The sequence below is a fragment of the Taudactylus pleione genome, unplaced genomic scaffold (assembly GCF_031769625.1).
Source record: "Taudactylus pleione unplaced genomic scaffold, aTauple2 ptg000332l, whole genome shotgun sequence".
In the NCBI taxonomy this organism is placed as follows: Eukaryota; Metazoa; Chordata; class Amphibia; order Anura; family Myobatrachidae; genus Taudactylus; species Taudactylus pleione.
Window position 1 is genome coordinate 2878780 of NW_028284733.1, and position 13902 is coordinate 2892681.

The 13902-nt window shown below is 45.1% G+C and overlaps 1 protein-coding gene across 1 annotated transcript in view; it reads left to right on the plus strand.

Moving 5' to 3' along the window:
• The first annotated feature begins 353 nt into the window (after positions 1–353).
• The window catches only part of LOC148509088 (uncharacterized), a 55844-nt gene continuing 42295 nt past the window's right edge, over positions 354–13902 (plus strand). Inside the window, exons 1-3 of the mRNA XM_088443648.1 lie at positions 354–408; positions 7324–7686; positions 9476–9820. Of these exons, the coding sequence (XP_088299774.1) occupies positions 354–408; positions 7324–7686; positions 9476–9820 (763 nt within the window). The remainder of the gene's footprint in view (positions 409–7323; positions 7687–9475; positions 9821–13902) is intronic.

Genomic DNA, 13902 nt, shown 5'->3' on the forward strand with positions numbered 1-13902 from the left:
AGAAAGACAATCTATTGTACAAAATCTATCAAACACATGGTAATTAGATAACAACTCGCTATTAGGTGTCCTCCCTTCTACAAGGTTGAACAAATCTGTCAGTATGTTAAAATTGCCACAATGTGTTGTTTAGAGTTGGACTTGCTCATCGGGATCCGATGCCTTGAGGGGACAATGTTGAGAGGCACCCAACTCTTTGGACCCAGCAATCACTTATCAGCAGCAGATGAACCAGTCCAACTCTGGTTGTTTCTAATTTCTTGTATCCTTCTATAGGAACTCTGAAAGAACTCATTGTAAAAAATTCCAGCAATAAAAGAAACAGTGAAAGGACCTGAACACTGCTTGGGATAATGAGCCAGTGCTCATTCTACCTAAAAGGGGCATTAACCCTACTTGTTCTTCAAGGTAAGATGACAAACTTATGGCAGCTAGTAGTAGATTAGTTGGTACTTTACTTCTTTCCACTTCATCTCTCTACCAGCTTTGATAAATCTCACCTTACAGGGATGGACTGGCCATCTGGCACTTCTGGAAAATGCCAGAAGGGCCGATGGCCAGATGGGCCAGTCTGGATGTCCGCAGGCAGCACTGCACTATGCTCATTTAGTTCATATGCGTATGGCCTCATCATTGTGGAATGACATCATGAAACAGCCTTGTAGTGATGCCATTCTGTGTCAGCCGGGCAGGAAAAGTGCGGCAGCAGGGGGAATCTCAGGGGAAGGTCGGAGTCCAGGCACCTCCTGTGGGCTGGCATGCCGGGCTGCCTGGCAGCACTGTACTCAGTGGGTGTAGGATCATGTAGGCCATGTAGTGACATCATGACACGGCCACACACTGGCATGAGGAGCTGAGGATGACTATAGTCAGATCTTCCAACTCTCCCAGTGAGGGTGGCTTTGGCATGGTCATGAGTAGACTGGTGGCAGCCATAGGAGGTGGGGTGGCCAGCAGCACCCGGATCGGAAACAGTCTCCCTTGGGGGGAGGTGGGTTGCTGTGGTGGGGTCATTACTGTATGGCATAATGTTCTGGGGAATTACTGTTTTGGCATAATGTTATGGGGGCATTACTGTTTAGGCATCATTTTATGGGGGCATTACTGTATTTTCTGTATGGTTTAATGTACTGGGGGCATTACTGTATGGCATAATTTTCTGAGGGCATTACTGTTTTGGCATAATGTGTTCTGGTAGCATTACTGTATGTCATAATGTTCTGGGGGCATTACTGTATGGCATACTGTTCTAGGTTCATTACTGTATGGCATAATGTTCTGGGGAATTACTGTTTTAGCATAATATTATGGGGCATTACTGTTTTGGCATAATTTTTTGAGGGCATTACTATTTTGTAATGTGTTCTGGGAGCATTACTGTATGGCATAATGTGTATGGGAGTATTACTGTATGGCATAATGTTCTGGGGCATTACTGTATGGCATAATGTTCTGGGGGCATTACTATTTTGGCATAATGTAGAAGGGGCACTACTACTGCGTGGCATAATGTGACAAAGGGACACCAATGTGTGGCATAATTTGCATTTGGGGTACTATTGTGTGGTAATGCTCCTTCCCAGTTAGACCACATCTGTTTCTTGACATGCTCCAGAGGCTCAAATTGTGGATGGGGGCACCAATGCTCTTTATGTACACAGGGAACCAACATGTATAAGTATGCCTCTGCTTTGATGTGCACAGATGTGTCATCCTCTGCGTTCAGCACCCCTGCCCTAAAAAATCCTACAGTGAACACTAATCACCTACAACTGCTAAGCCAGGGCTTGGTCAATTGGGAATGCCTTCCCTTTTCTTTGTGTGTGACCTCCACCAATGAGATTCCAGCTTTACCTAAGACCCAACCTGATACCAAATATCTGACTATGGTACATTTTTTAATTCCCCGCAGGATGAGCTCTATTGTGTTCATTTTAATACAGAGAATGAAGTACACATGTATGGTGTTTTGAAATGAATTGAATTTGTAAGAGTAAAGTCTAAGAAGTGGGAGGAGTCAGAAATAGTAAGGGGAGGAGTTTATGCCAGGAGCCAGATGTGGATGCGAGGTGGACCTGCATGCTGTAAATGCCAGAGCCTATTTTTAGTCCCAGTCTGGCCCTCTCCCCATATGTTTATTATTAAAATTGTACATTTTTCTACTTGCACAATTCAGATCATGTCTAATATATAATTTATCAAAAGTAAATTATATTTCAAATGTTTAAATTGTCAATATTACTGCAGATCCCATTATACTAGTATGGGTAACATTCCTGCCATGATAGAGATAATGTGGCTCATGTAGTGGTGGGTGTGCACCCATTTGTTTCACTTAAAATATACTTTTACTAGCTGCACATGCACACAAAAGAAGTTGGACACATACAGTACGTGCTGTGGTGAGAGGGGGTGTCTCTCATGTGAATTGCCCACATTCTGGTGGGATTAGCTCCCTCCAAGGGAGAGGAAAACATGACCAGCACATTCTGCAGCTGCAATACTAGTTTGGAACTCTGGTTTTTCTGGGTTGCACAGGCCCAGCTGCAACTCATCACTGAGCAGCAGAGGAAGAGTTTAAAACTCTCACAAACCCACTGCTCTGAGCCCTGATGCTGAATAGCAGCCAGGTTGTAGGACATAGTGTTGTAGTGCCAGGGAAAGGGCTATGATGGGAGAGCATGGCTGATTGTGGCTGCAAGTCACTACTGACTACTAATCACGTGGAGTGCTGGGGCATTTGCTTTATTTGTTTATATGCTTATTTTCTGTTATGTGCCTGTGTGTGTCCAGGCCTATGCTCATGTATATGAAAGTGCAGTGTCTGATGCCAATAAATACATTGCTTTACCAAGTACCTGCCTGGAGTCCTCAATTCTATATCCTGTGTTACAGTGCAGAAAGCATTTTGTTTTTAATCTCCAGTCATTTCCAGTCAATTCTGACCACCTCACAGCTCACAATATTGTTCGTCAACATAGGCCAAAGGCTGACCGGCTAAACTATGCAACAGAGCAGAGGCACAAACACACGGCAGTTATTTCTGTTTACAAATGTTTTGCAAATTAGTAATGTATTAGCAATAACCAATCAAACCAAATCACAAGTACGTTCAATATAAGACAATACAACACAGAAATTTACTGAAAATTGTGCATGGAATATCCTCACTCAAACCAAGTTGTAGTTAACAAGCAATAAACCCCGAAAAACAAATGTAAATAGCAAAAGAAGATGTGAATGCCCCCTACATAAGTGCACAAACTCCAGCACATGCCTATTCTCAGTGCCCAATCTGTATTTACCTCCTGGGGGTGCTGGGCCACTGATTACTGGCACTCTGTGCCCATGTAAAGCCCTGATTAATCAGCCTTTTGTTGAGCAGTTCCCCAAAATCTCCTCAACCATAAAAACAGCATTCTGTACCTGCGGGTCAAAAACAGTGCGGGTCGGATACAGTGCAGGGTACAGCGTGGGTCGGACACTGGGCCTAATTCAGACCCGCTCGTGAGCGCTCGCAAGTGGGTCGATGTTGGCCAAGTGCGCATGTGCAAGATGGAGGCGGCTCCGTCGTGCGCATGCGTGAGACCCGAATAACGACGGCCAAGCCGTTGTTATGGGTCTCGCACCAAAGGGGGCGTGCTGTCGATGGTGAGTGACAGCACGCCCCCTTTGGTGGGCGTGCCGGGGGCGTGGCTGCCCAGACGGAGGTGTTCCCATGGGAACGCCTACCGTCTGGGGCCGGCCTCACTGACATCACAAGTGATGTCAGTGGGAGTGCTTTTGGCTCTGATAGAGCCAAAAGCACTCCAGGGCTTGCGGCAACGAGACTCTACCGCAAGGATCTCGTCGCAAGCCTGATGGTTGCGATGGTCTTGACCATCATGACCATCATTTTGGCCGCTCGCTATAGCTGTTGGTGGTCACCCACAGCTATGCGAGTGGCCAGGAGGCCGCTCTTAAATTCAGAGGGACGGCCCTGTTTCAGAGCGAGCGCTCTGTCAGAGCGTCCGGCTCTGAATCAGGGCCACAGTGTGGGTCAGATACAGTATTGGTTGGATACAGTGCACGATATAGTGCGGGTTGGATACAGTGCTGGTCGGATAGGGTGCGGGATACAATGTGGATTGGATACAGTGCAGGTCAGATACAGTGTGGGGTACAGTGTGAGTCATATACAGTGCACGATATAGTGAAGGGTGGATACTGTGCAGGTCGGATACGGTGCGGGATACAGTGTGGGTTGGTTACAGCTCATGTCAGACACAGTGCAGGTTGGATACAGTATGGATTCGATACAGTGCGGGTTGGATACAGTGCATGATATAGTGCGGGTTGGACACAATGCGGGACTGATACAGTGCGGTATACAGTGCGGGTTGGATACAGTGTGGGATACAGTGCAGGTTGGATACAATGCGGGTCAGATACAGTGCGATATACAGTGCGGGTTGGATACAATGCGGGTCAGATACAGTGCAGTATACAGTGCGGGTTGGATACAGTGTGGGATACAGTGCGGGTTGGATACAATGCGGGTCAGATGCAATGCGGGATACAGTGTGGGTTGGTTACAGTGTGGTTTGGATACAGTGCGGGATACAGTCTGAGTTGAATACAGTGCAGGCTGGATACAGTATGGGTTCAATATAGTGCGGGTTGCATACTATGCGGGTCAGATACGGTGTGGGATACAGTGTGGGTTGAATACAGTGCAGGCTGCATATGGTAGCCAAGCCAGGCCTGGGGAAAGAAGGGGGCATGGCCTAATAGTGAGAGCCATGGCCACCCCCCCTTTGAAGAAAAAACGGGTGGGCACTGTGGGCATAGACAGTGGGGGGTGTGATCAGTGTGATCGCTCTCTCCACAGGCATAGAAGACTGCTGTGGCTGCTACTTAGCAGCTGTGAGCAGTCTCCCAGTGCAGCCCAGCATACAGCAGCTCGTGCTGGGCTGCTTTGATGTAAGAGGGAGGGGGGGGTAGTGCCGGGTCCCTCCAGCAAGCGCGGGCCTGGGGAAATATTGAGGTGTGCTGGGCTGTTGGTACCGGACAGTAAGGGCCGGCTCAGGACAGTCACTCCGGAATGACCGCCGCTTCCCCGAGTGAGTCTTGGGCCACGCCGGGTCTCCGCATTCAGGATCTCTGTCAGGCTGTGAATGCTTGCTCCAGCAGACTGAGTTGTCCAAGCCCAAGAGCCTCCTATAGCCAATGATCTGGAGATTGGGCCTGATTCAGAGATGAATGCAATGGTGATTATGTATGCAGATCAAGTGACTATATGCCCTTGAGTATGAGTATACAGTAAGCTGCACTGCACCTGTGCTGCAACCGCATTGTGATTACGAAAGCACAAAGAAATGCATCGCAGAGTGAGTGACAGGGTTGTCAGTGTTTGGGCATGGTAACACGGGGCATTCAGAAAAATGCAGGCGTATCTGACCATCTTAACGCCATTACATGGGCGAGCATAAATTAGTCCTTGCGATCTCCAATGCAGCATGAGAGCCCTCTGCGTGTCAGGAGAGCTCCCAGGTCTGAGGTTGGTCAGACCTTCCACAAGGGTAAGATGACCACTCGATGTGCATCTATGTTACCGATATTTATGCAGGTATTCAACATCATATGCAGGTAAGAAATCAGCAGTGGGCATCCATATGCTGGGGTTATATTTGGAACCATGAGCATATTTTCACAGTTGCGTTGCGAGCGAAATCACAGCTGCAATCTCATTAGCGTCATGGTCACATGTGCACCCAAATGCGTGCCTAAAACAAAAGGGACCTGATTCAGACCCACTCGCGAGCAGCTGTCCGCTCGCAAGTGGGTCGATGTTCTGCACTGAGCATGCACATGACGGAGGGAGCTCCGTCGTGCGCATGCGCCAGACGCGACGAGCGAAGGAAAGTCCTTCGCTCGTTGTGTCTGATCAAAGGGGGCGTGCTGTCGATGTTGATTGACAGCACGCCCCCTTTGGTGGGCGTGCCGGGGGCGTGCCTCCCTGACGGGGACGTTCCCACGGGAACGCCTCCCGTCAGAAGCCGGCCGACTGACATCACTAGTGATGTCAGTGGGAGTGATTTTGGCTCTGATAGAGCCAAAATCACTCCGGAGCTTGCGGTTGAAAACCTCAACCGCAGGCTCCGGCTCGCAGTTTCGATGGTCGCGATGGTCACGACCATCGCGGCCATCAAAATGCACGCTCGTATAGGCTGTGGGTGGTGACCCACAGCTATATGAGCGTCCAGGAGGATGCTCCATTTTCATGGAGGGCGGCCCTCATTCAGAGCGTGCGCTCTGCTCAGAGCGTACGGCTCTGAATGAGGGCCTAGGTGTGGCCGATTGGTGTCAGTATAATCTACACATGGAGATGCTTATCCTGACCAATGAGCATGGACAGAGAGTTGTGCAAAAGCGACATCTGACAACATCACAGGCACCAAAATAGAAACAAATTTAAGCCATCCATTACATCAGGTCTGAGGAGTGACGCTAGACAAGGGTATTGGTTGAGCAAGAGAATGTGGGTGCACCTGCGGATCCAGGGGGGGGCAACAAGGGTTATCGCCCCTCTGTACACATAGCCCTGATTCCTAAAATTCCCGCCCAATTAATGACATGACTAGTGCTTGAGCCGGCCGGGCTTAGCTGGTGCTGCTGCCTGTCAATAGTGCTATCGCGGCTTAGCACCAGTGCAACGGTCTGTTATGTCACACTGTGTCACTGACACGGTGACACAGTCACATCTCCGCATCCAGGCTGGCAGGATCGTGGCTGCCCCCCCTTACTCCTTTGTGCATGGTCAGAGATTTGATTTCTGACATGCACAGTAAGGACAGTGAGGATGCTGGGATCCGTCGAGGCGGGCGCCATTTTGAGTTAAGGAGCAGTGAAGCAGACTGTCACTGGGCTGGTCAAATGTTTTGGTTCGCATTCGGCTTTAGTTTAGATTTTGGATTCCTTAAAAATTTCTAAAAAGCAATAAAAATCGATAAAACTGCTAAAGTCATGTAATTTAGACCTGTTCAACTTCATTTGCAGTCCAAAACCCGAGTTCAGTTTTTAAATCAGAGTTCAGAACTGAGGCTTGATTCAACTCGAAATCCCTAAGTTCGGGTATGTTTGTATTTCAGGAAAACTGAACCACACATCTCTAATATTTGTGTTGCTGTTGGGAGGTCTGAAAATTCCTAAACTTTTATTAGCACTGTCTCATTATTATTTTTATCTTATTTAAGTATAACAAAATAACCCTATGCTTGAATGCTGATGACATTTTAGATTATTGTGCATTTTTCCTTTTCAATTTATTTTTGTTTTTTTAAGTGTGTTTTTCAGTTTCCGAGAGAGATAAATGGACATTCCAGTTCCCAGAGACCATTCTAGCCCTGAAGCGTTCTGATGTGGTGATTCCCTGCACATACACTACCCCGTCTGACCATGGAGAGCTCCATCTGATATGGTTTAAGTACCAATATTCTAGATACCCACAGATTTACAATGGTGAAAACCCATCTAAAGTAATAATAGAGTACAGAGACCGCACATCACTTGTACATCGTGGCACAAACAGCTGCTCATTGAAAATCACTGATGTGAGAGAGACAGAATGGTATTATCCAGGAATAGATAATCATACAAATTCCTACAACCTGAATAATTCACAATGTGTCAAAGTAAAAGTATCAGGTAAATGTGCGTCATATATAAAAAACAATAAAAGCAATAAGAAATACAGAACTTTTTAGTTATAGCCACATATAAGCATAGTTATGTTACCACCTTTTCATTTTCTGATTCTTGGAGAGGGGGCATAACTAGGGTGTATGACCAAAACCACAGTAGGGTTACAACCATTTTAGTTGTCAGATTTGAGGCCATTTTCTTACCACTCTAATAAAGAGCCCCCTAATGCTCATTTATACACCTCATAGCTTCTCATGCCTTTTTATATCAATCCTGGATACATTTTATTTACATGAAATCATTTTAAATTCTGATCTAGATTCGAGTCAGGAATAAATTGATTTAAGCTTTGGGAAGACTCATAGGGTCAACACGGTACTTGGAGGTCTCATTCATGCAAATGTTCCCATACACTTGGCTTTCCCATAGGGGCTATCAAGCTGTCTGGTATAGGTTCTGCCATTTCAGTAACTGCAGTCAAAATGAAGAGACATAGGATCCTCAGAGCCTGAGATGTAGAAGGATCAGCACAAGCTGAGTGTGATATAGAGGGAAGTAGAGACAGGGAAGTGGTGTAATGATGGAAGAGATATCAGGATGTTTGGCATGATAGAGGGGGGAGAGAGGAGATGAACTTAAACATGTTTGGTAAGAATGTATAGGTGAGATGGAGCAGTGGTTGGGGGTGTAAAATAGGTTGTGGGAGAGTGCTAAAGAAAGACAGATGTTGAGAGAGAAGGAGGCAGAGGTGTTCACTAGGAGAAATGGCTGACAGGACTATGGTGGGAAAAGGGATGGAGATTCAATGAGAAGGAGACAAAGAATAAGTACCAAAGAGGGATGGTAGATGGTGGTAGAGGAAGTGGAACAATGGGAGTGAGAGGAGATAGGATTCTGTAGTCTTTATGCATTTCAATTTAATTGAATTGTATAGAGTTTGGGTTATAATATACAGTACAAACCATGCATTCAACCTAAAATATATATACTGAAGCTCTGTGGGAATGATAAGTAAAAATATCAACTGCGCTTGTGTAAGCTGGCATCTACTGAAATAATTCTCAAGACTATCTGAAAATGATGAAAGGTATAGTATTTAATTTGAACCTATTAAAAAAATATATTACATGTATGACTCATAGATAATTTAGAAATTAATCACACACACTTAATATCCAAAAACATATCGCTGTTAGAATGAAATTGTGTAGATACTGTCCTCTAATAGTTTACAGGGTACCCAGAAAATGGTTGATAAATGGAATTATCTTTTAAAACATAAAGAATAAAAATTAAAATATGGAAAATGAGGTGACAGTATTTCTATATTTTTTATTTACTTTACTATCACTGTGGAACCTATGGAGAGTGCGCTAGTTCCAAGCTACAGCTTCATCAATATTCTGCTTCAGTACCAATGCTCACCAGCTCTCCAGCTGCACACTGGTATAAGACTTAGGTCCACCCACAGTAGCCGGGGAGACCAGACAGTAATAAACAAGCCCGGCATCTGCACCCTGGACAGGTGAAGATAGATCCTGTCCACCCGACACACATATACGCTCACTAGCTCCCCGGAGACACCATCCAAAAGCTACTCTGCAGAATTGACAAGTCTAAGAGCATAACATCTTACCAACATTTGTTCTAGCATTCTGGCTAAGTGCGGACAAATCTCTGAGAAATCTACTCTATACAAGAAAAGCGGATCAGTGACCTGGATAGCAGATATACTGCATGTATTGATCCATATCTACTGTACCTTTGTATCCTCTTTCAGGTTGCTATGAAGACTCATCATGCGAGGATTGGAGTTTTACCAACCCTTACTATATAAAAGCATTGAGAGGTACCTGTGTGGAGATCCCCTGCACCTTCACCCATCCCACTCATGCTAAGGATTATAACTTCTTTTGGTACATAGGAAGAAGCACAGGTGAAATCTTCAACAACAGAACCCCTGATGATATTTTACAGGAGTACAAAGGACGGACATTTCTTGTGGGGAACACAAGCCAGAGCTGCTCACTGGTGATCAATAATGTGCAGACACAAGAAGACTATTTTCCTGGTATAAATAAAGATATAAACTCCTATAACATCAACAATAGAAGATTCACCAGAGTGTACATCACAGGTGATATATTCAATCTCTGTAATGTGTAGAACATGGGATAGACCTCATAAACTATTATTATAAAAGTATAGAATTGTAAATACTGTATTTAATAATACACCATAGATAGCAAACAAACCCTCAACTGCTTAATGCCATCACATTGCTTATATATATATATATATATAAAACCATGACCCGGTGCTCGGGTCTTGCTTCAGGGTTACTTCCTCTTGTGCCTTCCTTAGGAGGACAGCACCCCCGACATATAATCCACAGAAACAAGGTGGCACTCAGAGTCGTCTTGATAGGTGAAACAAAAGCTGAGTTGTTTTAATAAACAATGTTTCAGGGAATGGATCCCCATTTTCAGGATACACACACGTGAATAACACAAAACATAAACTTAAATAATCTTACCTCCATACTATCCCGCGTACGGTCGCCGCAGCCACCTCTCTTAGGACTCAGGATCTTCCACTTCCAGGATCGGTGTCTCCACGTTCACCGGAAGTGACATCCTGCAGCCTTGGCTAATGACCATGGAAAGACTGTAAACATTGAAGCAGCGTTAGCTGTAACCACCTCAGTGCCCATGGTTACATCATATCATGAATTCAGTGAACATACATTAGTGCATAGGCCAGTGATTCCCAACCTCGGTCCTAAAGGCACACTAACAGTTCTGGTTTTAGTGATATCCATGATTGTGCACAGATGGTTAAATCAAAATATCTGAGGTACTAATTAAGTCACTTGTGCTCAAGTATGGATATCCCTTAAACCTGGACTGTTGGTGTGCCTTGAGGACCGTGGTTGGGGACCCCTGGCATAGGCAATATAAATATATAAAACTGTAGACAAATTTAAAATTCAAAACCAATCTACATACAAAAAATATAATTAAGACCTATTTGTCCTAATTGTGATATTGTGCATGATGATCAAAAGGTATTAGGGATAACTCATACCAACATCCCCTCACAGACTGTATATACAGAATGTATACATATATGTACTGAAACCAAAAGATAAAGGGGTATATTTACTAAGGTGCAGGTTTTTAGAAGTGGTTTTGTTGCCCATAGCAAGCAATCAGATTCTACTTAACATTTATCTAGCACCTTCTAGAAGGTAATAGCTAGAAACTGATTGGTTGCTTTGGGCAACAAAACCACTTCTAAAAACCCGCACCTTAGTAAATATACCCCAAAAAGTTAAACCCCTAAAAAAGGTTAAAAAATAGACATACCATGTAGGTATTAATACCCAAAACATAATATTGCTGGAAACCAAATATGGATGGACATGCCAATACCACCAAAAGACCATAGACGTAAAGCCACAAAAGAAGCATAATAGACTAAGGACCTCATTCAGAGTCGGTCGTAAACGGCCACTCGGTCTTACCCAGCGATGTTCGCTAAACTGCGCATGCGTAAGATTCGCAATGTGCGTGCGCAAACTCGCTGTTGCGATTGGAAATATCTCTTTCCTTGAACACAGCCAGGTCATTAGTTTGAGTGACAGGATGAGCCGTTTGTGGGTGGTAACAGGGGAAGGTGCTTGTGAACGGGGGAGTGGAGATCCGGACGCAGGCGAGCCTGACTATGCAAACGGAGTTTAATGGGAGTGCATAATTAACAAAGTAGTGTCATGGCATACGTGACATGGAGGTTTTTACACTGACTAGATCGTAGTGCTTGAGAGAGGGTATGGTCAGCCTTAAGCTCTACAAGCAGCTCTGATGGGTCCCGATGGTCTCGATTAATCCTTATATGCCCGGAGATGATGTGTATTGCGATCGAGAAGGGGGCGTGTTTTTAGTCTTACGACTGTTTCTTACCCACGCTCATCGAGCTAACGATCCCATCTTAGCGACGCAACTTGCGAGCGCTTCATTTGCATATCCGGCCCCTTTTCCCTTACGAGAGAGCAGAACTAACGACTGACTCTGAATGAGGTCCTAAATATCATAAATGAGTTGAACCCTATCACAAATAAACAACTTACATTTTGTCAATAACCCATATACAGCTTAATCAACAAAATCAGGACCATCAACTTACAAAACGCACTCTAAAATATCCAACATTGATTATTATAAAGTTATGTGGAGGAGAATAAGCCCTTTTCTATAAAAAGTTAGATAAACCCAGAGAGTAATTTAGCCCTCTGGGACATAATGTGTCTAACCGGGAGATCCACCTACACTACAGCTGTATCAATCTCTTAGATCTGTTACCCCTTCTTACTGATTGGGGTACATAATCCACCATCCTATATCGTAATGTAGCCATCCCATGTTTTAAAAGGGATGTGCGCCGACCCCCGTGTTTTGGTTTTGGATCTGGATCTCCACTGGTTTTGGATCTGGATTGGTTTTGCAAAAACCTCACCTCCTTGATTTGTTTTCGGGTTTTGGTTTTGGATCTGGATTTTTTCTTAAAAAATCAATAAAACTGCTAAAATCACATAAAATGGGCCTTTTTTTGTTCCTACAGCATTAATGACGTCAATAACATTCATTTCCAGTCATTTCCAATCAATTTTGACCACCTCACAATATTATTTTTTTCATCTAGTTAAGGACAAAAGGTTGCATCCAGCTAGCTGGCTGATTAAGCATTGTGACACAGTGGGCAGCACTAACATGTGGCAGTTCAACTTCTAATTTCAACACAGATACAGTGTGTTATACAGTGTGGATTGGATACAACAATAGTGCACTTACTGTGACAGCAGTGTCGGCAGAGCGGGATTGCTGACGGTGTCCTCAGTACATGGAATAGCAGTACTGCGGTGCTGGCAGTGTCCTCAGTGCAGGGTATCAGCAGTGTCAGTAGAGCGGGGGTGCCAGTGGTGTCTTCAGTGCAGGTTTGCTGGCTGTGTCAGCAGTGCAGGGGTTTCTGATGGTGTCCTCAGTACATGGAATGGCAGTGCTGCGGTCCTGGCAGTGTCCTCAGTGAAGGGTACCGGCGGTGTCGGCAGTGCTAGTGGTGTCTTTAGTGCAGGTTTGTTGATTGTGTCGGCAGTGCAGGGGTGTTCTCAATGCAGGGTGCCGACGGTGTCAGCAGAGCAGGGTGCCAGCAGTATCCTCAGTACAGGTTTGCTGACTGTGTTGGCAATGCAGGGGTGTTCTCTATGCAGGGTGCCGGAGATGTCGACAGAGCAGGGGTGACAGCAGTGTCCTCAGTGCAGGTTTGCTGACTGTGTCGGCAGTGCAGGGGTGTTCTCAATGCAGGGTGCTGGCGGTGTCGGCAGATTGGGAGTGCCACCGGTGTCCTCAGTGCATGTGTGCTGACAGTGTTGGCAGTGCAGGGGTGCTGGTGGTGTCCTCAGTGTGGGAGTGCTGGCAGTGTCGGCAGTGTGTGGGTCACTGACGGTGTCCTCAGCACATGGGGCAGCAGTGCAGGTGTGTCAGCAGTGGTGGTGTTGACAGCGGGGGATGCTGCCAATGGGGGTGCCAGTGGTATCATGCAGTAGGGGATGATGGGCGCCATCTTCCACAATTGTTTTGCCTTGCTTTTGATATACTTGCTCAAGGTGCTATACTGGTTAATCCATGAGATTTTGTTACTTTAAGCTTTGATTTGTACCCTTCTTAATAATTCTTCTCTATTTTTAGAGAGCCTTATCTCTGGCTTTCCTGAGATCTCTGAAAGGTTCCCTCTAGCTAAATACATACCTCTTCCATATATTCCTCCATTTCCAGGGTATTCTGGTGAACCCAGAGAAACTGAGAGTATGGAAGCCCTTTTCTAGTGGAGCAGGGTTGGAAGCTGTCATATTGCTGGAGGGTATTTCTGTCAGCGGGTTTAGAGAACAGGGTTGTCTTCACTTGAGAATCTTTAATTGTTATACAGATACCCAAAAAGTGTACACTGTTTTTCTCCATAGTTTAAATAAGTTTGATCGGACTTATAGACACATTCTGGGAATCAACAATAGCTTCCAGATCTTGTTTGTTAGAATCCCAGAAAATCAACACATCATCAATATATCTATAGTATAACTTGATTCTAGAGGATATCATTGCACATTAAAAAAAAATATCTTTCTACAGTACCTCCCACATGTAGGCATTTGCAAAAAGACGGAGC